Source organism: Diadema setosum, chromosome 11, assembly GCF_964275005.1.
Source record: "Diadema setosum chromosome 11, eeDiaSeto1, whole genome shotgun sequence".
NCBI lineage: Eukaryota > Metazoa > Echinodermata > Echinoidea > Diadematoida > Diadematidae > Diadema > Diadema setosum.
Genome location: NC_092695.1, coordinates 11,722,321 through 11,749,932, shown reverse-complemented (window position 1 = coordinate 11,749,932; position 27,612 = coordinate 11,722,321). Strand labels below are relative to the sequence as shown.

General features: G+C 39.2%; 1 protein-coding gene across 1 annotated transcript in view; it reads left to right on the top strand.

Moving 5' to 3' along the window:
- The window catches only part of LOC140235042 (gem-associated protein 5-like), a gene marked incomplete at its 5' end in the record, with an annotated part of 46,050 nt that extends 25,314 nt beyond the window's left edge, over positions 1-20,736 (top strand). Inside the window, 19 exons of the mRNA XM_072315080.1 lie at positions 1,675-1,748; positions 2,728-3,167; positions 4,076-4,221; positions 5,661-5,832; positions 6,184-6,362; positions 6,762-7,010; positions 8,121-8,283; positions 10,003-10,153; positions 10,538-10,556; positions 11,203-11,266; positions 12,191-12,328; positions 13,102-13,249; positions 14,491-14,610; positions 15,285-15,501; positions 16,010-16,142; positions 16,522-16,688; positions 17,897-18,059; positions 18,792-19,951; positions 20,572-20,736. Coding sequence (XP_072171181.1) covers positions 1,675-1,748; positions 2,728-3,167; positions 4,076-4,221; positions 5,661-5,832; positions 6,184-6,362; positions 6,762-7,010; positions 8,121-8,283; positions 10,003-10,153; positions 10,538-10,556; positions 11,203-11,266; positions 12,191-12,328; positions 13,102-13,249; positions 14,491-14,610; positions 15,285-15,501; positions 16,010-16,142; positions 16,522-16,688; positions 17,897-18,059; positions 18,792-19,951; positions 20,572-20,736 — 4,068 coding nt within the window. The remainder of the gene's footprint in view (positions 1-1,674; positions 1,749-2,727; positions 3,168-4,075; positions 4,222-5,660; positions 5,833-6,183; positions 6,363-6,761; positions 7,011-8,120; positions 8,284-10,002; positions 10,154-10,537; positions 10,557-11,202; positions 11,267-12,190; positions 12,329-13,101; positions 13,250-14,490; positions 14,611-15,284; positions 15,502-16,009; positions 16,143-16,521; positions 16,689-17,896; positions 18,060-18,791; positions 19,952-20,571) is intronic.
- Positions 20,737-27,612: the final 6,876 nt, after the last annotated feature.

The window sequence follows — 27,612 nt, the reverse complement described above, 5'->3', positions numbered from 1 at the left end:
TTTGTGTTTGTTTGTTTGTTTGTTTGTTTGGTTTTTTTTTACCAGGCAAGACCTGAAAAAGATAAGAGAATTAAAAGAAAAAATCAACCCTGCTTTCAAAGGGGTAGTTATTTGATAAGTGTGCAGGATTTGGAGTCACAGGGTAGCAGTTGGATTGTACTTTTAAAGTCTTAAGGTACCCTACCCAGTTAGCCAAGAGGGGGTTTGTGTTATATACACATTTAACAAGATGTCACCATCCAAACTGCTCTAAAGAGTAAGGGTGGGATTTCACGGAGCACGCGAACGATTTGCGAAGGACGCGAATGACAAAATCCAACATTCGGAAAAGTTTTTCTCTGAATGTTTTCCGACAATGAAGCCGAAAACTATTCTTGCGCAATTTGTGCGAAGTTTTCACGACGTATGTGCGAATGTCATGTGTATCATTGCTAAAGTACAGCATGTTACGTACACGAAGAACACACGATGGAAATGCGAACAACGAAAAATTTTCAATAATCATGGGAGAAAATGTACCCAAGGAGAGGTGGAAGCTGTCTTGAGTTGAATTTTTTTCTTTCCTCTATTTCTCCTTTCTTTTTCTCTCATTTTTCTATTGTGTGCTTGCCTACATTTGTTTTTCCTGGGACATATCTCCACTAGTAAAGCATATGATCTTTTTTTTTTTTTTTTTTTTTTTGCAGTTCCTCCAACACATAATCTTTATACTTCAAATGAAATTTTACACATACTTTAGATTAATTTTAACTGTATTCTGCGATTTTTTTTTGTATTTCAAACATTTCTTTCTCTTTGCTAGTCTTTAATTTCTTTTGTTACTATAGTTGTTAATAATTGTTTGATGTTTAGGTGTATGCTACGATTTTTATTTGTAGAAAACGTATAGGTCATACATCCCCCAAACGTGCGCTAAACGTTCGCGAGAATGTCTCAAAAGGTACGTGAACAGTTTGCGATTACGTCGTAAAATGATCAGAAAAACTTCGCAGATTTCGCGTAACATATGCGAGACATTCTCCAAAGTTTCGGAGTCTGTTTGGGGTTTCACGAACATTTTGCGAACATCACGCGTGTCTTGCGAAGGTCTTACGCATATGACGAGGCTTTAAAGACACTTTCGAGAACAATTCACGAGCAAATCACGACCAAGTGTGTGGAAAAGGTTCGCAGAAAATTTCAAATTTTTTTGAAATTCTCGCCGAAGTAAAAACGACATTCGCGAACAACTGACGACGCTTCCGAACCCTCACGTTCGTTTGGCGATCTTTTGCAGACCAAAATGCGAATGCTGGATTTTGCCATCGGCGTCCTTCGCAAATCGTTCGCGTGCTCCGTGAAATCCCACCCTAAGTGATCACAAAAAAAAAAAAAAAAAAAAGATTCTCAATGCTATGTATAACTATAAAATTGCCATCCCTAAGGATTATTACAAACTCTCTCCGCAGTGGTAGTTGAGATTATGTGGTGATATTATCATATTGCAAATACAAGACTTTTCATGTAATGGCACTCCATGCAAGTTTCAGATTGCTCAAGTAATAGAGGACATCAATTATGCAAGAAATCTAGTGCCATGCTGTAACACTCTGTACACTTAATTAACAAACAGTCCATATTGTCTGTACACCAGGAGAGTGTGTGTAACACGTTTTGATCGTGATGATTTTGCAGCATCTGTTACCCCAGCGGTCCGAAGTTGAATGGAAAGCTGATGGGAGAGCAGTTGCCATTGGCAACAGTGATGGGTAAGATGCAGTTCTGTCACTTAATGAAAGCATGCCTAATGTCTGGCAAGTGATTTTAATGCCTCTGCCCCAAGGGGTGCCAAAGGCATGACATTTTCAGGTTGTCTGTCTGTCCATCTGTCCCATGCTTCTTTATTTTGATTGGAGGAAAAAATGTGTTATGAATTAAATAAGGTAGAGATGTGTTGATTAGATTTAGGATGAAACCCATGAAGATCAATGGTCACTGAACTTTGGAGAAAAAAAAGAGACATTTTTCAGCAGTAATTCAATCTAGGTATGTCTCTAACAGTAATATAAATTGTGAGAAAGGGTAGAAATCAAAAGAAAATGCCATTGACAGGATATGAAAAGAGGTCGCTCCTACTTCTGATAGTAGACTCTCACGCATGAATCAAATGTGATGATTGCCAGGGTAGAATATTGAGATGGCAAATTGCAATTACCTCAGCTTTTGTGTTCATCATTGTTTGAAAAAGACTAAACATTTTTTTTTTTTTTTTTAAACATAAGGTTAAGTGGCATCAATGTTTTGAGTCCCTGTTTATGCAAAAGCCACACACTTCTTTCACAGTCCAACTGAATCATCTGTGCATGTTTCTGATGTTTGGTATGAGTTGTTTTTTGTTTTTTTTTTGTCCTGTACAGTGCTTGGTAACTGATTAAATTGCCCACTTTGCTCGAAAGAGCAAGCAATTATCTAATCCCACTCTTGAGTCTGTAATACTTTTTAATAGAGTTGACTTTGCAAGTTCTTCTGCGATGCCAAATTTTGATCAGAAATGCCTATCATTTTAGGAAGAGATTGAAGTTAAGATGCTATGACCTACATTGTAGGAAGGATTGATAGCCATGTGACTTATAGATACATTTTGTGTATTCATACAAAATAATGCTTTTGCTACTTGTTTCATTTTGCCAAAAATAAGACAGTAGTGATGGTCATGTTTGTTGAATATTCTTCTATTCACTTTGCTAGATCCATCGAAATCTTGGCGCCACCGGATCTTCGCATTCTCTGCACAATTCATGTGCAGAACAAAATCATCAACTGCCTTAGGTGGTATCCGGATGATGCAGCTAGCTACCAGCCAGTGGAGGCAGGTGGTGATGTGAGGGTGGTGGGTGATGGCAGAGCAAGTTTGCCCCCATCCACCACAGACCACAAAGAGGAAATACTTCCAGATGGATCCAGTGATGCAACATCTCAGAGCAGTGCCTCCAAAACTTTGCCCCATGTGGGAGACGCTGGGCCAGCATCAGAGGTTGATGATCCCGGGGGAGGAGGAGGAGGAGGAGGGGCGTCTCGGATGGAGGGGATGCCAATGGGGGACCGGAGTCCACCAAAGAGGAGATTCTGGCTCGCTTCGGGATCGAATGAAAATGAAGTTGAGATTTACGATCTTGCCGGCTTGTTTGGTGAGTTCAATCATCTCATAAGCACTGTTGAGTTTGCGTGAAGTGGTTCTTGGGTGCTGGAGGTACTGTATTTATCGTGGTTGATGACATGCTATTACAAATAGAAACTAGAGGCCTGTGTTAAAGGATATGGATTCACTTTAAAATTCTGCAGAGAATGCTGAAAACTAAAAATAGCTATTGTGTTTTGATGAGAAATGTGAAAATATTAGGTTTGAGTGCTGTCATGAGTACTGTGTTTCTTGAGTCATGAATGATGTAAAGGCAGAGACAAAGAAGAAGAAAGGAAAGGAAGGGGTAGAGAGAGGAGATGGGTTGTTGGGTCAGCAAGATTAAAATTCTGTAGAAATGCACAAAAGGAGGAATTTTGTGTCAGGTTATAGGTACAATATGAAATTTTAGTTTTGATTCACCTGAAGATGGCTGATTATCACTGATTATTACAGGATGCTGGAATCTTTGGCACAATAATTCTTAGAATGTAGAGAGTGAGGGGAGATGGTATTCAGAAGGTAAAGAGTGAGAAGTAATTAGAGGGTCATTGAAAGAGGAATATTTTTCCTCTCAATAGGCGTAGGCAGACTGGCAAAAGATTGAGAAGTTTAAGATCACAATCTTTAAGGACTCAAAGCTTTGCCAGTGTGACCGCGGACTTTTCGCAGAAATTCTCTTAAAACTTCCCACTCCAACTAGGAATATTTTCCCCTATGCCACCCGTGCCAAACTTCTTGATCTTTTGCCACACGACAAAAAATCGCAAAGACTTCAGGATCGTAAACTTCTCAATCTTTTGCCAGTCTGACTGTGCCTAATGCGTACTTTTCTTTTTAAAGCATGGTATAGACAAAATATGTGGTGTCTGCCTTTAAAAGAAGAAAAAAAAAAACTTCTTTGATTCTCCTTCTTAGGTGAAGAAACGACGCACCAGTTGAGTGTCCCGATGACGTCAAGCCACCAGACGCTTCGGGGACACTCAGCGAGGGTCACAAGCTTAGCTTGGAGTCCCCATGGTGATGGAAGACTTCTGTCTACGTCTTTTGACAACTCGGCACAGGTGAAGTAATTTGAAATGGGTCTAGGGCAATTACCCCCTGGGCAATTACCCCGGATCCTTCCCCTGGCTCTAATCCCTAATCCTAATCCTAATCCTGAACCTAATCTTAACCCTAACTCAAACTCTAAACCTAACCCTAACCCTAATCTTTACTCTAACCTCACCAAGAAGAACTATTAAGCTGGGGGGTAATTGCCCTGATACATTTTGATCCTATGGAATTTCTTTTGCTCTTTCTTCTCAGTTTCCTAGATATTGGCTTCTGTATCTCTCTGATATCACTTCCAGAGTTTTGCCCAAGCAAGGTTTCTGTTCATTGAGAGATATGATGACATAAATGGTACCCTGGGGTACCAGAAAAAAATCGGCCATTTTGTTGAATTATTTATTTTTTTTTTAGGGCTGTACCCTGGGTTACCAAAAAGTGGGAAATTAATTTTTTTGTGTGTGATTAATTCTTCAACATTCAATTATGGCCATTGTTCTTGTAAAAAAAACCCTCTTCATCCTGTAGTTTTCTCAATTAATCCCTGAGCCAGCAGGGTCATAATAATGCCATCTGCCTCCGCCTTATCCCCGGCGTCACTGGCCTTCTGAAACACCTCCAGAACATCGGCGGCCCCTTCCTTCCCCAACTTCTGAGTGGCGCGAAGCCTCGCGTTTTCCAGCCTCTCCTCTCTGGAAATTTTCCTTCTTTTTTTTTCCTCCTTTCCTTTCAGTGCGGCATAGCCCCCATCACCTGCTGGCATTTTTGCAGCTTGATCCTAATTGCGAAAGGATATTTTGTTCGGCACAAAGTGCACAAAGCTTACAAAATTACGGGATCGAAACTACGTCTACGAGATCGTAACTTTGGCACAGCTAGCGGGCTATTATAATAGTGCGTGCAGTCAGTGCATGAAGCGCTATAGAACAATGTTCTACTGAGTATCGCACCGTACCACGGGTCAGTACAGTGCGCATACGTAATGCAGTAACTCTGCGGTTGTACTCGAGTGAACGTGAGATGGCGCTACACAACGTGGTACCCCGGGTTACTACGATACCCCGGGGTAGCGCGTGGTGCATCATATAGAAAAATACTGCTTGCTTTTAACTGGATTATTTACAATATATCACATGGCATTGTCTTCAGTTATAGTTGATAGAATCTGTCACCCCTATTCTGTACCACTCCTGGGTTAGTGGAGAAGCAGTTTCGCTACTGACTTCTTTGAGGATGTCAGGATTACACATGTGATCACCAAGATTATTGTTATTGGAATACACTGAAAAACTAGAGTTTCACAATCAAATTCTCTCTGTGACTGCACAGAAAGCAGCATCAGCTTTTCCACAGTGTCCCTTTACAGTAGACATTTATCGATTCTGATGATAAAGCACATATTTTCTAGACAGATACTTGAATATTCAGTCTCTGTGTGTCCTGCTACTGACAGATCTGGGACGCAGGAAGAGGAGAACCCATCGCCAACTTTCAGGGTCACTCTGGGAGAGTCTTCTCCGGCCTCTGGTCTTGCACCAGTCCGGACATCGTCTTGACCGGCGGAGAGGACTTCTGTGTCTGTACATGGTGTCTTTCAGAGCTCAAGCATGTCCGCCCTCCAAAGGGTAAGTACATGTACTCCCTCCCCCCTTTTGTTGTCTGTTGGAATTAATGTGGATGCAAATAATCTCTCAATAAGAGATCACAAGTTCTGTTGGTCAACCTCTTCATCACTTTGCATGATGGTCAAAGACGACATCAGTGACCCATGGGTTTGGTATTAATGAAAGCAGGCAAGATTTGATGGTCCGAAATCTTTGTAATGATGTTGTGATATGCAATATACATTTGTACTTCCCTGTATTGATGCTATACATGGATTGGAACTCGAGTGATGTGAACACTGATCCTGGAGATTTAGAAATGGGGACAGCTGCTGATAACGTATTGCATCCTTTTTTTCTTTTTTTTTTCAGCCACTAAGAAAGTATTCGGAGGACACAAGAGACCCAATAAAAAGGGGAAGAAGTTGAAGGGCCGTAATCTCACTCAGGACTCCCAAAGGGAGAACTCAAGGGATGCTGTCTCTATGGCAACTGAGAGTCAAGTGAAAGAGAATAATAACATTGCACAGCAAGCAGGAGGTTCACCAAATGTAAGTACAGGTGTTGGCCTTGAGTTTGTTTTCTTATGTAGTATTGTGGAGTCAGGCGCTGTATAACTACCTGTCCCTTATATGTGGCTCCACACTACCTTTTTTTCTCTGGTGGCCCATTTGGGCCAGTACGGGCCAGTAAAATCTTTAAATCTTAAATTTTGTTGGCCCACAAAGGAAATGTAGTGGCCTGAAATAAACAGAGACATAACAGTCCATTTTTAATCCTAAGTGCCTGATCTTGCCACCAAAAGATAGCTCTCCAAAATTTGATGGCCCATCATCACTTTGTTGTGGCCCCAGACCACCACTAATGTTAAGCTCTGTCAAATAGAGGTACCACACAGAGTTAGAGTACTGGCTAAGTTTGTGGAAAATCATTTTTTGCTTTCGCTTCAGGTCAGCGAGATGGATGCGGTAGCTGAGGCGTCTGCGTTGTCATCCAACCACATGCCGGGGGCTGGCGAGGTGATGCCTTCCCTGGAGGAACGAGGGGCGGAGAGGACCAGCCTGGAGCAGATGAAGAGAGACCTCTTGGCTCAGGTGGAGGAAATAGAGAGAGGGATGGGCAAAGATGCAAGAGTGGAAGATGGTGGTGGAAGAGCGGAACAAGATGATGAAAAAGGTCTTGAGGAAGAGGAGGAGGAGGTGAGGAAAAGTTGAGAGTTTAGTGCCCAGCTCAGGAACATCCTTACTCAAAAATGCCAACTGTTGACCTTTTTCTTTTCAATATTGTGTACTGTTTGTTCCTGTAAATACTGCAACCCATTCATGCTAACCCGTTGAGGATGGGCTGATGTTGCTATAACATGCATTTCCCATAGACACCTGCCAGAGCATTCTCGGGACTTGTCTTGAACGGGTTAAAGATCTGGCTTTATTCGTTCATCATGAAGAGCAGGATACATAATGCGTGAAGTGGTTTGCCCCACTCACATACAACTGGACCGTATGGAAGACCAGCTCGTGCAGCTGAACAAGGGCTAACCAGCCATCTTATCATTTTATTTTTTTTACAATTTGCATCTGTACAATGTACTTAAAGATGATTTGATCTTTGATTTCTACCCATTGAGCTGAAGACACTTGTTTGTCTTCAATATTTCATTTAGTTTATTATATGTTAGGGTATTGTTACTTGAAGAAAGGGTTGATGAAATGTGATGCAATTCTAATTTATCTGGGATTTTTTTCACTGTGTACATGTCATTCAGTGAAAGTGGTAGATTTAGTGTTTTGTATCGGAATTAACTAAAACTTGGAATGGAATGCAGTGAAGTCTAGCCATTCCATGCAAAGTAGAGCATGCAATTGATACGTAAAAAATTCATTACCAATTACCAGCTCTGTAGTTCAGGAATGAAAGATTTTTTTTTTTTAAAGTAGAATTTTACAGGTACCCTCATGTGACACTTGATCTTTGAAATATTATATGGGGAAAGTCCCCTTATATGTGGTGTCAAGAATCATAGAACAGTGCATTCCAGAATTACTTTAAAAAAGTCAAATGTCTTAATTGTCATCCCCTGTTTGCATCGCTGCAATTTAATAGATTGGTGCTAAAATATTTATGCTATCCAAAAACCTCAACTTTGCCCTTCACACAGATAGAAGACTGGGGTCAGGATACATCTGAGGTTGGGGGGGGGGGGGGGAGAATGATAGGTCCTGCTCTTTTTAAATATGGCATTATATTCATACTTTGTCTTGTGTTTGTGACTGCAACCCTACTTTTTTTTTTCCTGACATGCCACTTAGGATGCTTATCTGGAAGGAGAGCCTGCAAAGGAAAGAGGAGATGTTATTGGTGCATGTCTTGACGGTGTAGGGCTCCCTCAGGAGATGGGGAGAGGAGAGCCAGCGAGTTCTGCCCAGAGCCAAGGGGTAGTCAGAGACATGTCCGGGCCATCAGGAAGGAAAGGTAGGGTATCGTTCAATTCTATTCCTTTCAAGTCAAGTCAAAGAATTATTTAATTTTTCAACAGAATACAAATTAAAGGGACTGTACAGTACTGGTTGAGGTGAGGATTCAGGTTGATAACATTCCTAAGTGAGATAATGAGAAACCTTTTATGAAATATGAAAGAGCATGTAATTCTAAGAAGGATTCAACGTATATTTGATGAAAATTGGTTTTCAAATGGCTGAGATATTCATAAAAGTAATAATGATAAAAGGTGACAGGCCACAACTTTTATTAGGATCTCTTTGTTTCACCTTGTTTTTGGATATCTCGGCCACTTCAAAACCGATTTTCATCAAATAAACTTTTGAATCCCCTTAGAATTGCATGCTCTTTGACATCTCATAGAGTGGTTTCTGAATATCTCGCAAAACGTTAAAAGCTAAATCCTCACCTCATCATTGAGATGATAATACAGTGAAATAAATATGCAGATATCATTCTTTTGATGTATATGCTTGCATTACAATGTAAGGTACATTTCAGACATGTTCTGGAGAAAATGTATTATTGTGTCATTCTTGGCCCTACCTGTGTGCAAGATGGTTCCAGGTTCTTTCTCTTCCCAAAACTACCTTATTGATTCATTACCCCTAGATAAGACTTCCTTCTGATCCCCCAACAGTTTCCCCTGGTTATGAACACCCTCATAAACCTCTAAGGATCCTCAACCTTGTAACATTACCACTCTGGTCTATCATTACAAGGACGATCTTGTCCCACATAAGCATGCTTTTAACCCTCAATATATACACTTGCTAGGCGGGAACTTTCCCACATCTTTTGCTGGTGGGTGTCAGTACCCTGTAGATTGGCTAGGGGCAAAACCATGGGGGAGTTAATGCAGTAGTTTCAAATGAAGGCTAAGGCTGCTGAGATGCACAAGGGATGGACAAGATTATTAAAGGGAGAATGATACCTAAATACAATACCAGTGTGTGAATTTAGGGAATGCTGAAATATTAGTAGAACACATCAGCATTGTTTGAGGAAAATTGGACAATCTGTACAAAGGTTTTTAGTTTTTACAGTTTTGGTGCAGTCATGGCTGGATGAGAAGACTACAACACTTTATGATGTCACATATGAAAAACGATATAAAGGAAATGTAAAATGTTAAGACAATTCAACTTGTTTTCATGTTTCTAGCATACTGAAAGAGCACTTGCCTTTACTCTTTTCCAAAGCAAACGGAATGATATTACCTGTAATGTACGTCAGTAACTAGTTGAGATGATGCATACTTTTCATGAAAAATGAAGTTTTATGGAATTGTCTTTACATTTTCTTTATATTGTTTTCCGTATGTGACATCATGAATGTTAACTGTAGTAGTCTTCTCACACAGTAATGGCTTCACCGGAACTTTACAAATTCACAACTTTTGAACGGATTATCTGATTTTCCTGAAACTTTGCTGATGTGTTCTATGAATATTGTTGCATTCACCCAATTTGTGGTTGGTGTTAGCTGCCTATGAAATTCCTTCTGCAGGACATCACATTCAAACATTTGGGATACATTGTAGTTCTAACTCGTGAAAGAGGATTTTATGAAAGATAAATGCTCATCAAGATGATCTGCTGGTAACATTTGGTGAACTATTCTCACAAAGCCACCTAAATCTTTTCAGAATGCAATATCTGTATTGTTGTATACCTGTGATGATTGCTGCAGGTCGCCATAAAAGATACAAGTCGCTCTTTCCAGTGAGTGGAGCCAAGGACAACAGAGGGCGCTCTTTCATGCAACAAGACTGCATCGACTTGGCAAAGATGAAAAGAGGTAATTCTCTCCAGACACCCATGAAGGAGCTGTGTTTACATGTGTGCACATTTGTGATGTTATTACTGTGTTCTCAAGTGACTTTGTAATCTTTGTGCACTGCATGCATCCCTCATGGCAGAGATTCCTGTTATAAATTACCTTCTTTTTTTTTACCAGAAAAAGTATTATGTGTTAGAAGCAATTGTGCTCCATTTATGTTTGATTTTGAAGTGAAAGAAGTCAAAGCTGGCATTTTCTTCATTGAATCCACACCATGACAGGATGAAGTTGTAGATACATAGGTTGTACATACTTTGGATCTAGCAGCCTTCTGCCACCCACATCCACTACAGCATCACATTTGTTTTTTAATGGGTGATGCTCTCTACATTTCTCAGCAGATTTTGTTTACATTTTTGTGTAGAGCTGTATCATGGTGAAACAGGGAAATTTCTTCTTGTGAGGTTGATCAGACCAATGTCAGTGGATAATGAACTTTCTCTTAGTGGTACTGTATGGAAATAACTGTGACTGCAGTGCAATATGATTGATTCAACCTGGGTATATCTCCTAAATATGCAGGTCTAGTGTCATTATGGGTTAGAGGTGTACCAACCCAGGATTCAAGAGGGCGCTGTTCGATGGCATGATGTTTGCTGCCATCTTCATTACGAAGATTAACGATGCAAAGTTAACTTACTGTAATCAAAGTAGATCACATTTTTACACACAAGTTTCTGTTGCTAGTTGGCAAGTGAGCTTTATCTTTGGCGGATCCACATGTAGTAGATGGAACTAGCCAGGAGCAGTGGCTTAATCAAGAGATGAAGTGAGATTAAAATTATTTCAACCATTTTCAACATTTGTACTGTTTGAATCAGTTTTACCTGGATGTTCAAAACATGACAGATGCACAAGCATGGGTCCATGCAACAGCACCCTCTTGACTCTTGGATGTTTCCCTTTAAATAAGACAAAGATCTAAGGTCAGTGAACATTTTAAAAAGATTAAAACAAAACACTGTACTTGAAAGGATTTTTAGTAGTAATGAAATGATGATTGGTTTATGTGTTTGACTTTCAACCATCACAGGTGCTCTTTCAGATGAGTCAACTTTCCACCTTGGCTTATTTGCTGACAGGAGGAACACCATTGGTCAGATGCAAGAAGAAGGTGAATTATTGTTTACGATGCACTCAGGGTGTGACTTGGCTGTGAGTGTTTGTGCATATGCAGTGCTCGACAGTAGCATTGTGCCACCAAATTTAAAAAAAAAGGCTGTTTTTTCGGTGACCTGATTAGGCAACTAGGATTCAAAATGGATTGCTATGTTCACTTTGATATCAAGCCACCAAAATGTAAAACTGAAAGATATTAGTTCTGTAATGGGCCACCAGAGAGAGAGAAAAAAAAGTGAGTGTTGATCCCTGGCATGTGTCTTTTCTTTCCATTGCTCTATACATATCACGCCAAATAACCCACAATTTTTTTTCATTTTATTTGTGTGTGTGTGTGTGTGTGTGTGTGTGTGTGTGTGTGTGTAACAGGGGTTTAAAGGGATGGTACAGTATTGGTGGAGATGAGAATTGGGCTTTTAACTTTTTGCGAGATACCAAGAAAACTCTTATGAAGTAGTACAGAGCATACCATTTTAAGAGGAATTCAAAGTTTATTTGATGAAAATCGGGTTTGGAATGACTGAAACATCCAACAACAAAGTAAAACAAAGCGATCGTAATAAAGTGTGGGTCCCACACTTATTAGAATTGCTCTGTTTTGGATATCTCGGCCATTTCAAAACCAATTTTCATCAAATAAATGCTGCATTCCTCGTGGAGTTACATGCTCTTTCATATTTTATAAGAGGTTTCTCATTATCTCACCCATAAATGTTAGAAACCTGAAATTAGGTCTCAACCAATACTGTACGATCCCTTTTAGTGGTTGAAGTGTCTCTCTGTGTCCATGAATATTTCTCTCTGTCCCCATCTCTCCTGATGGACATATTTCTCCAAGTCTCTCATCGCAGACTTCTCTGCAGTCGGGTTTGGAGAAACATGAAATTATTGATGTTGATTTGCTGGTCTTGTGTTTCAGCTTCCCAGCATGCCAAGAGTGATAGCCGTGACAAGCAGTACCAGCTGGATTTCTGGCAGGGCAACATCCTGTCTGCTCTCAGAGATGCCATGCGAAGAGGACAGATCAGTGATTGGATGGTTTCCATGGCAGCTCAAGGTGAGACCAAATGGCTGATGCCACATAGACCCACACAGAGTATAGCATATCATGCTTGTCTTGTTGACCAGTATATCATTATAGAGTTTATTTCAATGTGAGATGGTAGAACTTTAGGGCAGCTATGCTTACTATTTCAAGGGAGTGGGAGAATGGGGTAAGGAGGGAACTTAGGGTTAAAAAAAAAATAGATATGATGTTTGGCAGTTTTAACTAAAATGAAACCTCTGCCAGATGCTTGTGCAAGTGGAATTATTTTTAGGGTATGTTCATCTCTATGCACTCCTTTGTATGTTCATTTCAAGTAAGAACATTGATTTTAATGCATCAGCAATTGATTTTGCTCTTTGGGATTCCATGGCCCAAATTCACGAAGGTGGTACAATCTTGTCCATGGTTTAAGCCATAACAACATTTCATAACAAAATGACTGATTGCGGAATGAAATAGGCCATGTGACACTTGGCGCCCCATTAAAAACTACGGTCTTTGTCAGATTGTACCACCTTCGTGAATGCGGGCCTATGAGTTTATGTGCCATCTCTGAATAAAGATTTATCAATTGGATTCTGAAATTGTTTGAAATTTTTAGTGTCTGAGTCAACTTGAGGGGGAGTAGGTGAAATTTGATCACTTTATTATGCTTGTAATGTGGTGGGATCATACCATAATGGTTTTCATTCCTCTCATGGAAAAGGACAAGCCATGAGATCCATTGATATTCGCGGCTGTTTGTAAAATGTATCTTGATCTCTTGTCGTACTATGTGTCAGCTGGTCGTGATGTGTGGTCCAAGGTGTGCGAGGCCTACGCTGAACAGTTAGCCAGCCAAGACCACATTCACAGAGCTGTTATATATTTCGTCATGTGTGGCCAGGTCTACAAAGCAATCGCCCTGCTGAAGAAGAATGCCATGTTTCGGTAAGAATGTGAAATCTCTATTTTCTGGTTGAAGTGTATGCTATAGAGCTGATGATCAACTACAACTGTTAAACAAGAAGTTTATTATATGATGCAAACATCACAATTACATACATCGTTCTTGGAACATACAAATACATCTCAGTGAACTTTTTCAAGTAATGCCGTTTACATTAATCTGTGAACTTTTTCCTTTTTTTTTTTTTAAAACAGAAGAGTGTTTCTTCATATTGTTGTAAGAAGTGACAACCGTAATTATTTTGATTCTTCAAATACATTGCAAGATAGCGATCATAGCATTGACACCCCTACTCCTCTTCTTTGTGGCTTTTTGAAGTAAGATTCTATGCAGAAGTTGATGAAAGGATCATTCATGGTCACAGATCCAGTATTAGATAAGTGTGCTGTAACAATGTGATATGATCTGTGGCACTTTCCGTGGAGTGTCTAGTAGATTGAGAGATTTTTGTTATTATGCTATAATATGGTTTTAGTTCTACAGCATAGTTGACTTTTCTCTTGATGTGTAAGCTAGAATCAGCGCTGATGTAGTGAAGGATGTGGAAAGAGTTTTCTAGTAGAGGTTCTGATAAGATCTGAGGAAGAGAGTGGTGCATTTCTTGACATTTCAGGTAGTCTGGGCCACCTGTCCTTGGGAAGAGGACGTCAGCAAAAGAATCCCCTTTCTTCTCAACTTTCTATCATCCCAATTACCCACTACATGGTGGTCTATTCACAGTCTGTCTACTGTAAAATGAGGAATGTTCGGGGGCATGTTAATTTCGCGAATTTCGCTAGCGCAATTAAAATGCATGTGAAAGTTCTTGTCTACACTATATGCATTGAATGCCAGTGGCAGTTCGCGAAAATTTCATACCGCAAAAAAGGCCGTCGGCTCCGATTCACAAAAATTTCATGCCGCGAATATATCATGTTTTACAGTATCTTCAGTAATGATGTAATCTGGCTTATTACAAAGAGCCACTGGAGAGATTTGATATGTTATGGTGTGATAGAGTATGATGTGCTATATAAATTTAATGATATGGTACAAAGGGTGCAATGTGGAATGACATGATGTGATATTTTATGATAATATGTGGCGGGATATGATATCGTATGGTATGATGTGGTATGATATAATATACCATAGTATGCTATACCATGGTATGATATGATACGATATGGTGTGATATAGTTGAAAACAACATATTGTTCCATGTCTCCCACACTGCATGCAGAGATGCTATTGCCCTGGCCCGGGTGAGGTTGTTACCCTCTGACCCAGTTCTCCATGACCTCTACATGACGTGGGCCACGCAGCTGGAGAGCAGTAACAGTGCAGAGCAAGCGGCTCGTTGGTAAGTTATCTCTGTTAGCAGTGAGAGTAAAATTATTTTTGAGCTCTGATAGTCTATTGCTATGTCAGGCAAGGCAAGGTTATGGGGTCTTGGACAGTGTTTGAATTTGATTTTAGTGTGCATGTAGTGGAAACAGTATAATGATCAGAATAATCATAATAATAATAATAAGGTCTTATTTATCCAGGTTAGCCTCTGCAGTGTTGCCACTGCCCCACCAGACTGCCCTGCCATTATTATTGCCTAAGTGTTGCCAGGTACCCATTTATACACCTTGGTCAAGAGGGTCTTTGTGGGTAAAAACATCTTCTCCAAGAACGTAAGCTTTGGGCTTGATTTGAACTTGGGTCCTTGGACTGGGAGTTGGGAGTCTCAGCCACTATGCCATAGTGCCCCCTCTTATGTAGAGGCACAATAGTGAAAATCCTTCCCTCTTTTTTGGAAAAGAAAAAGAATTATGACAAAATATAGATTGCCATGTCTGTATATAGTCCCACAATGGCCAATCTCAATATTTTCCTTGGGTTTTTCGGTCAAAACCTTTGTATGTCATCATTTCAACAATTTACAGATTTCTCAGTAGACACTATTCTCATGCTCTGTAAGACCATAAATTGCATTCACAATAGATGGCCTTCCATATTCCTTATTGCACAACTGTCACTGTTTTACAGCTACCTCGCAGCTGACCAATGCCTGAATGCTGTCCGGCTCCTGGCCCGTAAAGGAGACCACTCGTCGCTGCAGACTGCCCTCAACGTGGCTGTCGTGTCGGATTTGGTTGGAGATGCCCTGGTGGAGTCCATAGCAACCAGGTACCTGAACTCTGCCTTGGCTACGGGACAGTGGAGAGAGGCCCTGGAAGTTTTCTCACGGCATGAAAAGTACAAGGTGAGGCCTGAGTTTGCAGATGACCTCTGTCACAGATTCTGTGTAGGACTGCAGCTTTTATTTGTCTTTACTTTTTTGTTTAACTTCAATTGTTCTATGTCTATTCATAACATTTCAGTCTGAAGTTTTGCAATTTTCCCTCAATGATCTGCAGTTGTCAGCATTTTTTTAATGTATTGTAATGAGAGGAGAAACAAATTTCATGAGGCTGCAACAAGGGACATGGGTAAAGAATAAGTTTTAAACAATCGGTATTTTATGAGTATCTTAGTGAAAGGATCTGATGTAAGTGTGTTGATTATTGCTAGTGTTGAGAAAATGCATATTCATTCTTTGGTGTAGACTCATTGGAAAAAGAAATTAACAAGTATGCATTGCAATCATTGCTCTGAAGAGAGTACATGGTTCTTTTTCTTATAGTCTATCTACTGTTTCTATTACATGTATTCAAACTTCAGTGTAAATAATGATGGTGTGGTGTTTTGTTTGTATGCTTGATTTTCCACAGGACCAAGCTCAGCTGTTGTTGGTGTATGAAGTATTAGTCTGGTGTTTGGTTCATCAAGGATATCTTACACCCTCTCACACTATCAGCTACACTGAAGGGCACAGCAGAATCCTAGACAGGGTGTGCTGGACAGGTGAAGGGGCTTATTATTACAGATGTTTATATGTAATTAAAATGGATAAGATTGTACAACCATTGTCAGGAGGTTCAAGTTGTATATTCATTTTCCCCCCCAAGGGAAAGTGATTCAGGAAATGATTTTAAGAAATCTATCAGAATTGATTACTTTTGCAACACTGAGAAACATGAGGTTAGTCAAGAATTGTCTGAATTGTCCTGGATTGTCCATTACTTGAGAAGATGTTGGATAAATTTCCCTTTAGTAATGAATGAAAAATGTTCGTTCAAAAATAAAAGAAGATAGAACAACAACAGGCAAATGATAATGGCTTGTGTTCCTAGAACCAACCAATGTTACCCAACTTTTGCACTACTGTGCATTTCTCCTGCAGATGTGAGTGCTAGTGGGTGTTCTTGGTCTGTGCCCCTCCATGATGAAACCCCCCTCCTGGATGGCATGTTCCAGAGAGCAGACATGTCTTCTACTTTGTCACATGACCTGAATTCCATTGATGATGTTGCCATGCCAACAAGCAATTTATCAGGCGACATCAACAAAGTAAGTGTTGACAATTATGGTGGCATGTGTAAGTCATAATCAGGGCTTGATCATGTTAACATATTCTTTCGTCAAAAATTTTCTTATGTTGATATGATTGGTAGCCACATGCATAATCATGTCATATGTGGTTCATGAGCCATGCTTTTGGATTAAAAGAGACATACACTGTAGTATTGATATACAATAGTGGAGTTTATTTCTTTTTGACCAAGTTATGACTGTAAAATATGAATTATTATTATTTATAGTACAGTATTCATCACATAATCGAGACAGGTTGGGAGTAGCAAACACGGCCCCTTTAAGCGGGGTGCCCGATTTCGCGATGAGCACTCACCATACACTAACGGCATACGACATGTACATGTAGTGCACACACACACACACACACCCACACACACACATATGCATACTGACATACTGTACATGTACATGAATACACAACCACGCTACCCCTCGGCGCGACCCTCTAGCTCTCCCTGCACATGGCTTTGCTTCTATGTAGGGGAGAAGAATGTTTGCGAAAGCATGTGTTTCGCAATGGCATGGATACTTATACACGGCGCTTTCGTGGCTATGCATGTACGTGTACTGGATGGACGGAAGTCAAAACACACCAGTCCGAAGCTTGCTTTGTAAGTTCGATGTAAACGACAACTGATAGGGAATCTTTGAAATATTGTTGTGGTATTTTGGTAGATTTTTTGTGTAAAATATCAACAAAATCAAAGATCGCTTGAAGAAAAATTGTCCCGTTTATCAGAGGTCCCCGCCCGATTATCCAGTGAAAATAACATGCATTGGAAATGTTTCTGGGAAGCGTATGTCATTTAAGCGAGGTTCCCGATTATCAGATGCCCGATTATGTGATGAATACTGTATTATTATTTTTATTTACTTATTTTTTATTTTTTTAACAATAAGCAAATTTAAAATGTATGCCAACACCTGAACTTACATGCTGGTAGATGTTTGCTTGTGATTTTCTCAGTTGTAGCGTATTGTTTTGGGTTTCTGTGTGGTAATGATAAAGTTCCTACGCTAATCACTTGCCAATATGAATCTAAATGCACAGACTCTTTTATCAACACACAAAATATATACAATACGACAGGCAATACAAATGAAAATATTGCCGTGACAGAATATATGTAATTTTCAGTATTGCAAACCCAACTATTCGTCTTCTTTACCTTCGTGTGCAGATGCTGAGGTTTGCTGCTCAGCACTTATTAGTTTGCCTCAGGGGTCAAAGCTCAGGTCAACCAGAGGTCGCCATGCTCCATCTGTGTCGGGTGCTGAAGGCGTGCCATGAGTGTGGATATCCTGCCATTGCTGTCTGTCTGCTGCAGTTGGCTGCACCACTTGGTAAAACAGCCATTTGCTTGAATCTTGCAGAATACCAGGGCCCCAGTTTATAAAAGATGCTAGTGATAGCAACTCATGCTGGAATGGCAACTTCCAATAGCAACAGCCAGTCAGGTAGCTGGATTCTTGTTGTTACTATGACAACTGTCGTTCCAGCAAGAGTTGCTATCATATCAACCTTTTATGAAATGGGGCCCATCCTCTTCCTCCAATGCTGCACATCCCTCCTATCTTGACTGAATGAACTAGCTCTCAAAGAATTTTGATTTTCTTCTTCATTGTCACTAAAATCAGTCATATATACCTGCATATTTGCTGAATCAGAGTACATACTTTAAAACAGATGTGAGTCCCCCAGCACAGCTGAAGATTTGTTTTTGTTTTGTTTTGTTTTGTTTTGTTTTGTTTTTTTCATTTTCTGGATACGTAAATTTGAAAATTTCAGAGAAAGATGGTAGAGATAAAAAAGTAAGAATTGTTAACTTTTCTTCAAGTCACATGCCAAAGAGAATGATTATATCTAGAGTAGAAGTGTTACATCATATTCAACCAAACATGGCATTAGATTGAAGTTTGAAAACAAATTTGTCTGATTGATATGTGGCATGATGTGCATGAGGGCAAGGTCAAAGTTTAAGGTCAAGAATTTTAAAACTACAGATTTCCTTTGCTTGGCACAGGTTTTATGGAGATCATGTGAAATCACTGTCCTTCTGTTGTGCATCTCAACAGGCACATATTCACTGGATGATCTCCAATCAAAAGTACAAGGAGACAACCAGATGGCAGCGATGCTTACCTGTGTTAGAGCCCAATACCAACTGACCCAACTCTACCACATGATGGCAGGCTTCATCTCCTCAGAGCACAACAATGATGCAGAAGCGAAAGGAGATGTGACAGACAGCACTCAACCTGTTGGAGATAAGAAGGACAGTAGCCTTGTAGGAGAGGCAGAGAGGATATCAGTGGAGACACAGAGCAGTGAATCAGGGGATGGTATGCTGACATCGCCATCGGCAGGTGACGAAGTCATCTCTAACCCCAGGACAGAAGGACATCTCTTTGAGGAGCTCACATCTCTCAAGAATCCCTTGTGGCCGATGTCGCTGTCCAAAGTACGATGGAAAGAATGGCTCGTTGAGCAAGCGACGGCCAAAGGGGATGTATGTGAACCGTCAGATGCCACTCAGAATGTTCATGTGTGTTCTCCATCAAAAGCGGATGCAGTTGCTAGGTTACTGTCCATGCTTGAGCAAGGAGCAGAAGTTGGAGGAGACAGAGAGGATGATGCCACAGAGGAGAAAGCTGTTAGTCATGATGGGATTGTACAAAGAGGCGATGGTGATAACTCCTGCAGCGGACTTGAGAGGACAGATGGGAATACTAACGTTGTCATGGAAACTGATGATGCAGGCAACAGCCTGCTGCTGCAGGGGAAGGAAGTTTGCCAAGTTTCTCCCTCTGAGACACCTCAGAATTCAAGACCTGCAGCAGCAAAGTGTGAGTCACAGAAAGAGATCAGCGCTTCATCCACATCCTCACTCGATCAGAGAGTTGATAAACCAAGTGATGTAGTTGTCAGCAACTCCCCAAAAGTGAATGGATCAGTAGCCCCCTCAGAGGTCGATGTTGGGAAGCTTGTAGAGATAAAGGCTATCCTTCTCGATGAGCAGTTTGCCCTGCCACACCTTGTCTGCCATAGACTTGATTCTCTGCTTCCACATAGTCCTGCATCAAGTAAGGCATGTCCAGAACAGAGATGGCGATCTCGGAGTAGAAAGCTTGCGAGGGATCTTGCCACATTGACCTCAGATGAGCTGCGAAGAGTCACAAGTCAAGCAAGTGCAAGAGATGCACTGCAACCGCTTCGAAACCAGCTCCAAAAAGAGGTAACCTACTCTCTTTTAAGTCATTCTACAGTTGAATCCTTGTGGATTCAACAAAAGAAGATCTTATTCATCTGACAAGTAGTTTCATAGCATGACCTAAAATTTTGGAGGGAGATAGAAAAAATTCCCTGCTTGAAATATTTACAAAGTTATGAAGGAAAATTTTGAAGATGTTTTGTGAGGTTGATGTGTTACTGAAGTGCTTTATTTTATTTTCAGGATTATTTATGATTGCATAAAGAGACAAGAAAGTGCATTGATCCACTGGATTGAATACATAGTGTATGAAAATGAATCCTATTCATTTGTTATATTTGAGATTTTTGTTATATTTATCAAGCAATATTTCAATAACATGATTCATGCTAACAATACTTTTCTTCTTTTTGAGATGGGCATAAAATAAGGCTGTACCTTCCTGCTTGTCTCCTAACACTATCCGATTATTTTTGTTTTCACGTATTACTCGTGAAGATTGTTGTTGTAATTCTAATGCTTTCATATATGTCCTATTGTTTGTAATGCTGTCTGTTTCTGTTATATGTTGTTTTGTGGAAGTGTTAGATAAACCTCAATCAATCTAAAAAACAACAATTTTTTTCCTTATTGTGCTTTTGCAGGTACAATATTTTCCTGACCCTGTTTCCTCGTGTGCTGCCCTCTTCAAGTTGACCATGACCTTACTACAGGCTGAGTCTGACATCCAGTCAGGAAACATGGATATGGTGTGTCTTGCCAGGCAGCTCTGTGATTGGTGCAACTGTTACATAGACTCGGCCCCCTAATGTGTAATGGTGAAGATCTTGATGGGAATATAGAACTTGATGCAGTAACCACAGGAATGCCAAAAGAATATCTTGAATACCAAGTTAGAAGAAGAAATGGCAATACTCCAATGGAGAAGAATAATTTCAGGATAACTATAATGTTTACAGACCTTGCGGTTAGTTGCCCAAGAAGTAAGAGAAATGCAGTAGCACTCAGGAAGTTTATGTTGCATGTTAGAAAGGATAAGTTCACCTTGATATACTGTAAAAGTGGTTTATTTCGCATATAGAAACTTTGGCGGTTTCCATCAGTGCCGACTTTTTTGCATGTGTTTAAATTCGCGGTCGGCAAAATCTGTCAGTTCACAGTCGGCAAAAACTGTTTTATTTTGCACATGAAAACCCAAACTATAATCCAATTATTCTTTTATTTATCAGATAGAAATTAAAATTAAATGCAGGTTTACCTGAAATCCCGTCTCTCGAATACTTTATAACATGCTTGTACCTACATTGCGCGGTATCGCTGTGTGTGTGTTGACCATCAATACACTCAATGCGCGGAATCTTCGTGTGTGCATGTGCGCAATAGTGTTGTAACACGCGGTGAGTTCAAAACATTTCCTTGCGCGGTTAATTTCACGCGACTTTTCAAAACAATTTCGCGTGATGTTAAATTTGCGATTCAATCTCAAAGCGCGAAAAGCGCGAAAATAAAACCACCGCTAAAGAAACCACTGTTACACTACATGTGAACTGAGAGAATGCAGCAATGTTTAAACCGAATAGAACACATCTGTGAAAGTTTGAGAAAAGTCGGACAATCTGTTCAAAAGAGATAAATTCTTGAAGTTTCAGTGCCGCCATCGCTGGATGAGGCAGCTATTACAGTTTGTAATGTCATGTTTAGAACGATATAAAGAAAATGTAAAGAATATTCAGTAGTTTTTCACTTTTCTCACACAATAAAAGAGCACTTGACTTGCCTCTTTCAGAAGGTAGGGAGAATGATATTACCCTTGACATACATCAGTTACAATTTGAAGGAATGTGTACTTTTTTAAAGGAATTAAATTTTGTGAAATTTTCTTTAGATTTTCCTTATATTGTGCTACACATGTGACATAATGAACTGCAGTACACATAGCCTTCTCATCCAGCAGTGACTGCTCAGAAATTTTCAAAAATTCATAACTTTTTAATGGATTGTCTGATTTTCCTTAACACTTAACTGATGTGTTCTATTAGTATTACTGCATTCATTCAATTCACATGTGTATAAAGGTGAACTTGTCCTTGAATCATTTCCAAAGGATGTCTCTCGTGTGTCCGTCAGAGTTCATGGTAGAAATACCACAACGTTTTAACAGAAACTCTTTGTTGTTTTGTTTCTTCTTCGGAAAATATGAAGCTGTGTTGCTCTACAAGGTAGTTTAATCACACAAATTTGATATACATTTGTCATCACTCATAAGAGCAGTTGTACTGTTTAAGGGTGATGTTTGCCAGTTGTGCATGAGAGATATGAAGATGTAGCTATGAAACTACTGCACTTAGTACAGTTTCCAGCTCTGGAGATTAAATTGCTGCCAGAAATAACTTAACAATATTGATGTAACCAAGTTTTTGCTGCATTGATGGAGTAGAAATCAAAACATGTGATTGTCAACACATTCAGCCAGTTTAACTTGGTTGAATGCCATGATGGAAGTCACAGGCATGATATTGCCTTAAAGCAGGGTGCATGCTGTAAAATATATGTATATTTTTTTAGTCATTCTGTCTCGGGATGTAACTATGTTATGCTCATTGGAATGTTTTGCTCTGCTTTCCATTTTCGATATTCCACACTTACTGTCAGATTACACCTGCAAAGTGATTCATATGTCTTGAAAGATATGTGATTGTGTTTTTTTGTTGTTGTTTGTTGGTTTTTTTTTTTTGGGGGGGGGAGGGTGAGATAAGGAAAATGCAAACTCACTGTGAGTGTCTAGTCAGTGTTGGAAAGTGATGTCTACGTAGTTCTTAAATTCTGACATTTCTGAGTAGGAAATATCAGAATCAATGGGTCACTGATAAGTTTTCATTGATACATTGTACAAACGTGGTGTGTGTGTCAAATCTCAAGTCTGGAAAAAATATCTCATTCGCCATATGGCAAGAATGCAATGTAGAAAGGTAAGACTTGAAATAGGATCGCAAACAATTTCGTACTGTGGCCTAAATTTTTGTGATATATCCTAATATGTCTAGGAGTAGGAAGGAAATGTGAGATTAGAACAGCATTTCCACAGGCAGGGGGCTGCAAGTTTGTCTTCCTTTTATTTAATGCAACAGCAAAGAACCATCAAGATGTTGTATGAAGACACTTCGCATCCCTCATGACCAGCAAACAGCATGTCTTGCATCTCTTGTGTAACCAGAACTTGTGAATTACACTTCTTCCTTGATGTATGATTTATAAGACCAAAAAAAACCCCCAAAAAACCCACAACTTCATGGTGGACAAGTATATCTCAGAGCCTAAAGTATACTGTAAGATGATTGGAGAGTTTCTTTCACCATACATAAAGAAATCACTGCAGACTAGCAACTGAGGTCACAGTTCTTTAGAATGTACTTATGAGAATGCCCAGTGTCTTAAAGTTTTCCCTTGGCAATGTGAAAAAAGGAACTGATTTTTATACAGCATATACAAAGAAATTTTGGTGATCATGCACATCAATTATTTTCATAAATTTTATACACCCTGTTGCATTGGTAGTTATGTTTGGAGATCATAATATTATGTTTATTACAAATTAATTCTTAAGACCTTTTACCCTTTAGATCCCAGCATGCAGAATTTTGCAATTAATTTGTGTGTTTTATTTCAAGTGTAACTTTATGCAACAATGCAAGGATTATGGTGCAACATTGAGTGAAAAATACATACAACAACATTGTAGTTCTGCGTGAATTGCATATAGCCCTGAATCCCCTTTAGAACCACTGTGGATAACACAAAGATTGAATTATGAAACTTAAAAATTTGATCTGTAAGTTTCCTCATATAGATTGTTTTGTAGAAGATGGGCAAAATTTGCATGAAATGTGTTCAGTTGTGTAACTTAAGTACAGTAACACAGGGAAACCCTGTTATAAGGAGGTCAATTACAATGAGATATCATTTTTAACAAGGTGAATTTGTGGCGGTCCTGATTTGCCACAGTGGTAGTTAGCTGGTCTCTTTTTTAGTATACATTTATGAGCTAAAATTGGCAGTCCCGATGACCTCAGGGTTCCCCTGTACCGTTTTGTTAAAAAGTACACAGGATTCCTGCAAATCTCTTATACTGTGAAGAAAAATATTTGAATGAAGAAATTTTATTTGCAAAGGAATTTTCGTTTCCGTACCTTGCCACACGCATACCACTTAATGTTTGCTTTAATAGTAGTTACTTGTGTTTTTCTTTGTTTTGTTTTGTTCTTTTTTGTCATGTTCTGAGGTCATACCGTGAAAAAAAAAAAAACATAACTGAAGTCTTCTTCTTTTGCCACCATTTGGTCATATATTGAGAGAGATCAGGTTTGATGGTCCACATTTTCATTTGTTACTGTGATGGAAAGGAACATAAGATACTGTATACGTCATCTATTTTACGAGTTTCGCAAGTAGGATGCTATTTGCAATTTAACAACGTGCAAAGTTACTAACTCTGATCTAGATCTCGAATGCAACGTGCGCACGTACATGTCTCTGTTTATTTCCTTTACTTCATGATCGCGAATTTTAGCCCTCACAAAATTGTTTTTAAGTCCTGATTCAGGGAAAAAATAAAAATGCTGAATATATGGCATATACAGTACAGGTAATCATTCTTCACTAGGCAAAATCTACATGCATGCCAACAAGTTTTGAGGATCTGAAAAAAATTGCACCCCCCCCCCCCACCACACACACACACACACACACATAAGCATACATTTTCTCTCTGTCTTCTATCTGGTCTGTATCCTGCAAACTTCTATTCATTAGGGGTTGTTCCTAGTATAATCTAACAGGTATTGATTTTGTGGCTCAGCTTCCCCTTTATGCTACAACAGTGCAATTATTTTCTCTACTTACCTTGTAAAGGCTTGAGTGAAAGTCTTAAAACACAGTTGTGTTTTTCCCCCCATCTCTCTGTGAGCTGTTGAATAATGCTTGCATTGTGCAGAGATTAGTTACCCAGTCAAGCATGATAAAAGCCAACAGCCTGTACAGCAGATCTATTTACTTGGCATAAGAAATGCAGTCATCTTTGTGTATAAGCTTGTTTCTACTCCACAAGTCTAATCACTTTACGCCACCAGGCTTGGCTTAATTCTGCCTTATACAATGTAACTCTATTGTATGTCACCCTTTCTCCTCCCTCCGCTAATCTGTTGCTTCCTCATAGATTTGTTGTCTATTTGCACTAAGAACTCTTTGTCCCGTAATCTTCTTGGTGTCTTTCTATTTCCTTCTTTCCGGCCTGTCAAAATCATTCTCTTCTCCACTTTGCTGCCTCTGCATGTTTTATGGTATTACCATTGATTTAACTATGTCGATTATGTCATAGATTAGGAGCAAGAGTCTGAACTTGTAACAGACTGACAGTTGAAGGAATGATAACTGAAAGAATGCTCTCAATGTACTGATTTCAAGTTGATACAGCTTATGGTCCTGACATTATTTTTCTTGCCACATATAATTGAATATCTTTGGTAAAGATTCTCATTTAAATTGGACTACTGTATGACCTGTCTGCTGCAATGTTTTTGTTTATATCTTTGCTTGTGGCAAGGCAAAATGTTGAGTCAGAAAAAAAAATGATTTTAAGATGTTATGAAGGGAATTATCCCAAAACTTTTTTTTAATCAAGATCATTATGTCATTACTCATTGCTTCTCCCAGAAATGCAGAAAACTGAAAAAAAGATAAAAGATACAAGAAGAAAAATCTCTCATGTCTATGGAATTGTGTCTTAATTGTGACAGATGAGTGAAGAATGAGGGAAAATTGCACACAGTACCCTTGAGTTTCTGTTGTGAATGTTTGTAATGGTTTGAATGCATAAAATGTGCAACATGATTTCTCATCTACATTTTGTAAAATGGTCCACCTGGTTAAGAGAGTGTTTGTAAGGTCTGTTGTTTATGTTTGAGTGGTGAATGCACAGATGTACTAATTGCTTACAAGTATACGCAGGCTGGTCCATGATATACATCGAGAGTAGATAGGTTTATTCCTATTCATTGTTAAGATTATCTTATCTGAACATGCGTTAAGAAACACTGGTGGATTAAGTGGAGTTGAATGTACATGAAGCAAGGGTATGATGTGGCCACTAATCAGCAGAGATCAGTGGGCAGGGCGGGAGCAGACAGAACAAAGAGAAAACTAGAAAAGCACTCGGAGAACATCAACCTCTGCCAAGCAGCTCATTTCCATAACGCCCATGCATTCAGGCATGCTGAAAATTGCCCAATTTTCCAATGATAGCTCGAAAAAAAGAAAGAAGAAGAAAAGCAAGCTAATAAGTTAAGTGTTTACCTCATCAGCTGAAATTTCTCGCTGCACAGCTTTCCGAGCAGAGTAAAAGGCATGGGGTTTAGTACTGGTACGCATGTTATATGCAAACGTGGTTGTCAAATTCATTGGCACTATTATGCCAAAATATTAAAAAAAAAAAAAAAAATTCTTTAGAATTCATAAAAAAAATCCTGCATTACTATCAAAATTTTAATCATCTGTTCCTTCTATCATAATTCATTTTTCCTGTAAGTTTCATTGAAATCTGTTCACAACTTTTAAAGTTATTTTGCAAACAGACAAACCAATGCTTAAGTCAAAAATGTAACCGCCTTCCTTGGTGGAGGTAAAAAAGTTCCTCACTATCAACAGCAAACAAAAGTTGTTTGCAGTCCTCATTTAGGTAACATGTTGTAGATACATGATATTTATATGAAGAAGAAAGGTACCGGTACCAGGTATATAAATTCCACAATTTCCAGAACACTTTTTACTGATTGATCTTTAAATACAAAGTAGTACGGTACCGGTACTTTTGTTTGAATTACCGGTATTGCCTGTACTGCATTTGTAATGATAATAATTTAAAGGTAGGGAATCCCATTTGCATGCCTTAAATGAAGAGTTGTATAAATACAGTGGTATGTTGAAGAGAGTATCATTTTAGAAACTCCCATAAAGTTTTGAAAGTGGAAGGTAACATTTAGTACATTTTTATTGACCGTTAGATTTTGAATTGAATTTTTTTTCGGGGCTCACCGTAAATTCCAGTACATTACTAGGCTACCTTTCCAGATCCATGCACTGCATGTGTGTCCATCATGTATATTTTGTGAAGAAAGTTCATCAAAACTTACAAACATTTCTATATACATTCTTGCCACACACTCTATATGTTATTGCATCAGCTCTTATACTTTTAGGTTTGTGTTTATAGATAAAAAATACAGAAGACTGCAACAAAAAGGCTTAAGTGTGGCTGACACACAGAACTACTGAGTAGTTGAGTTTTGTGCATTATTCAAATTGTAGATAACTGTTGACTTCCAAATTTCTCAGCAGTGGCCCACACAAGTCCCCTGAGGTTCATGTTTTACTGCATTTTGGGAGGTCTGTAAAAGGTATCCCTACCTTTAATGGTTTGATAATGATGTTGATACTCATGATGACAATGATTATAGTGATAACAATAATGTTATGAAAAAAACAAAACAAAACAAAAACAATATACCGGTAGCAATTAAACTTATGAATATTTGATCAGTGTATAAATAATTGGCTTGCCCATGTTATAAACTATTGCTAGTGAACATTGAGGGCAGTGTTCAGTGTAGCAGGAAATCTCCGAAGATGGTAGG